Source organism: Pituophis catenifer, unplaced genomic scaffold, assembly GCF_029215685.1.
Source record: "Pituophis catenifer annectens isolate HBS135680 unplaced genomic scaffold, rPitCat1.0.hap2 SCAF_2, whole genome shotgun sequence".
NCBI lineage: Eukaryota > Metazoa > Chordata > Lepidosauria > Squamata > Colubridae > Pituophis > Pituophis catenifer.
Genome location: NW_027256882.1, coordinates 173043367 through 173047187, shown reverse-complemented (window position 1 = coordinate 173047187; position 3821 = coordinate 173043367). Strand labels below are relative to the sequence as shown.

Here is a 3821-nt window from a genome sequence, read left to right as displayed (position 1 = left end):
AACTGCAGGAAACCTGACAACAGGCAAATACTTCATCTGAAAGAGAAAGTTATGAAGGAGGTCCATTCTAAAGTATGCAAGAGGAAAATACTTTCTCCATGGCAGGAATAAAATAATTGGGAATGGCTTATGGTGGTAGGGACATGCCTATCAATTTTAAAAAATGGTCATTGTAATTGAACCTCTCACAATAATTTAAATGCAGGGATTATCAACCAAAGTTTTTACAGCAAGATAATAAAACGCTACATTTAACCCTGCAAATTAAACTATTCTGAAATGCAAACTGAAATAGCTGAATGGAAAATAAGCAATATTAGGACTGCAGTGGTATGTTTTCAGTGTTTGCAACTGGATGAAACTGTTAGGCAGATTTGCCCACTGGGTGTTGTTGCTATTTATTCATTTAAGCTTTCAAAGAGATTTTTATTCTAAAGCTAGTGATATATATTGATAATCCTCTATTAGATGAGAAAAAGCAAGTCCTACTCTGATCCATAATGTTAATATTCTGGTGATAGGGATTTCCTAATATAAAACTGTACATTACAACTGGTGATGTTTGCCACAAATTTCTGGAGATCCAACATATTGAGAGAAATACTGTTTGCCCTAATAAAGTCTTGTTTATTTAAAAAAACACACAGTTATGTATGGTATCCACCAATCTAGCCAATTTTAGATTGCTTGGCATTCCTGCTATATATTTTATTTTTGATTAACAAGTTCCCTGAAGAGTGTCTTCATAATGGGTACTTACTTTCCTTGGGGAGCTCAATGAAGATGAATTATCTTCATCTCATTACAATAAGGGCCCTATTTATGTCATTGGCAAGTCACTTCTGCTTCACTCCCATCAAAGAGATCCATCAAAGAGATCCATCTTTAGTGGAGACATCCAGTTCCAGTAGAGATATGGTAGAGTATCCATTTATATTTTATGGGCAAAAGATACTATCTTAGTGCTCTTTAAGCATTTTGTCCCTTTTTCTTGTGTCCACATCTAAAATAACATATAATTTTGCACATTTTGTTTTCACATTCTTTGAACTCAGTTCACGCTCCGCATGTTGTACCTGAATGAGACCAGAACAATGATCACATGAAGTATTAATACCACTTTATAATGCCTTGGTAAGGCCACACTTGGAATACTTCATTCAGTTTTGGTCGCCATGATGTAAAATAGATGTTGAGACTCTAGAAAAAGTGCAGAGAAAAGCAACAAAGATGATTAGGGGACTGGAGGCTAAAACATATAAAGAACGGTTGCTGGAACTGGCTATGTCTAGTCTTATGAAAAGAAGGACTGGGGTGACATGATAGCAGTGTTCCAATATCTCAGGGGTTGCCACAAAGAAGAGAAAATCAAACTATTCTCCAAAGCACCTGAGGGTAGGACAAGAAGCAATGGGTGGAAACTAATCAAGGAGAGAAGCAACTTAGAACTGAGGAGAAATTTTCTGACAGTTAGATTAATTAATCAGTGGAAAAACATACAAGGCCAGTCAGAGGTGGTATTTCTCCGAACTACTCAAAATTTCTGGTACCAGTTCTCCAGAACTGGTCAGAACCTGCTGAATACCACCTCTGGTCCTAACATGTCAGTAGGATTCTCAGTCACTCACAAAAGGTGAAACAGAAGAGATATTGGCCATATTTAGAGGAGGTGCTTTTTTCTGTTGCTGAAACATAAATTGAAAAAAGTTACTGTAGATATCTTCTACAAGAAAAAAAAAATTGAATAAAGATATTTGACAGTTGTAAATTCCTCCTCTCAAATTAGTTTAGTACTTTTGGATCCATCTGAAATACAGAGCAGAGAAGTAGAGAAGAACTTGGTCCTAAATGCCTGAGTTGCAGGATGAACACAGAAGAGAAGAATCAAACCATCTCTGCTGGATTCATCCTCCTGGGTTTCTCCTCCTCACCAGACCACCAAGGTTTTCTCTTTCCCATCTTCCTCTGTATGTACCTGCTTTGTCTGCTAGGAAACCTCTTGATAATCTTGCTGATCTTCTCCAGTACCAATCTCCTCCAAGCTCCCATGTATTTCTTCCTCTGTCACCTGTCACTGGCTGACCTTGGATTTAGTTCTGCTGCAGTGCCTAAATTGCTGTACAACTTAGCGACCCAGACAAAAGCAATATCCCATAATGGTTGCCTGACACAGATGTATTTCTTTGTGAGTTTTGCTACCACAGATAACTTTCTCCTGGCCTCCATGGCGTATGACCGCTATGTAGCCATCTGCCGCCCCTTGCACCATGCCAGAGTCATGAGCTTCAAGTACTGCCTTGTTTTGGTTGCTGGATCTTGGCTACTAGCTCATTCCCATGCCTTGTTATACACCCTGTTGTTCTCTAATTTTACCTTCTGTGCCTCTCGAGAAATCCCCCATTTTTTCTGTGACCTCCACCCTTTATTGAAAATCTCTTGTTCTGACACCTCCATTGTTGATAAGCTTCTTGTCAGCGAAGGGACAGCAATTGTCCTTGGGCCTCTGCTTCTCATTCTTTTTTCTTATATCTTCATTGTCCTGAAGGTGGTGAAGCTTCCATCTAAGTCTAAAAAGTACAAAGCTTTCTCTACTTGCAGTGCCCACCTCACCACCGTGGCTTTGTTCTATGGCACGGTGATAGGCACCTACCTCCGCCCATCATCTTCCTATTCTGTCTCGAGGCTGAGAGTGGCATCAATATTCTATACAGTAGTCATCCCTATGCTCAATCCTTTCATATACAGCCTGAGGAACAGCGAGATGCATGCAGCCATCAAGAGACTGGTAAGGAACTGGTTTTAGTGGAGCCAGCACCTTCAGCCACGGGTACAAATAAGCATGGCTATTAATGGCCAATGTTCAGTTACAACAATTAATCAGTGGAACAACTTGCCTCCAGAAGTTGTAAATGCTCCAGCACTGGAAGTTTTTAAGAAGAGATTGGACAACCATTTGTCTGAAGTGGTGTAGGGTTAGGAAACATCCAACGTCCCTTCCAACTCTGTTATTCTCTTCTCTAGCATTTACAGCATACCAGTTTTTCTGTTAGTCTTTGTCTGTAAAAGAATCGCAAAGTGCAACCAAGCTTACTTTTTATATTAGCTGTTTCTCAACATAAAAAGGTGTCTGCAGATCTGTCAATAACACTATAAGGCACTCTGCTCCATGAAATAAAATTTAACTGTCAGAAAATATGCTGCTTTTGCACAGCGTATTGTCTGAAAGAACCTCTTCACCTTTGAACCTCCGAACCTTTTCACATTGGTAGTTTTCAGAGCTGTTGCTCGCATTACAGAGTTTTGTAAAGTGTGTTTGCTGAAAAATAAAAAAATTAACTGGGAGCATTTTGGTTGAAGTGTATGAAGTAACTGATATGCATTGTTGCTTTTAAGAAACTGATTCTTAAAAGGCAAAAGCTAGGGATCTCAGTGTGCTTAAAATATTGTAAGTGTTTGTGTGTTTCGGTATGTGCTCAATTGAATATTGGCTTCCACAGTTTTCTTGGCTACATTTTTGTGTTTTGCAATTGCTTTCTTTCTAGAGAGAGTAACCAGGTCCATGGTCACCCAGCTGCCTTTGTGCCTATCTCAGGACTAGATCACATGGATTCCTAGTCTGGTGTTCAAATCTCCATTGTTTTCTCCTTACAAAAACTGGCTGGAAATGTCTATTTTTATTTACAGGGAAAATTATCCTTTAATTGGAATCTTGTGGTGGTGCAGTGGTTAGAATGCAGTATTGCAGGCTAATTCTGCTGACTGCCAGCAGTTCAAGTCAAGGTCGACTCAGCCTTCCACCCTTCCGAGATTGGTAAAATGAG

General features: G+C 39.4%; 1 protein-coding gene across 1 annotated transcript; it reads left to right on the top strand.

Moving 5' to 3' along the window:
• Positions 1 to 1864: 1864 nt before the first annotated feature.
• On the top strand, positions 1865 to 2803 carry LOC139310858 (olfactory receptor 1L6-like). Its single transcript, XM_070935091.1, has one exon. It carries the CDS (start codon positions 1865 to 1867, stop codon positions 2801 to 2803), a length of 939 nt encoding a protein of 312 aa, XP_070791192.1.
• The last annotated feature ends 1018 nt before the right edge of the window (positions 2804 to 3821 follow it).

Bases quoted from the DNA above. Each gene is read 5' to 3' on its own strand.
- LOC139310858 (XM_070935091.1), top strand. From the start codon at position 1,865: ATGAACACAGAAGAGAAGAATCAAACCATCTCTGCTGGATTCATCCTC.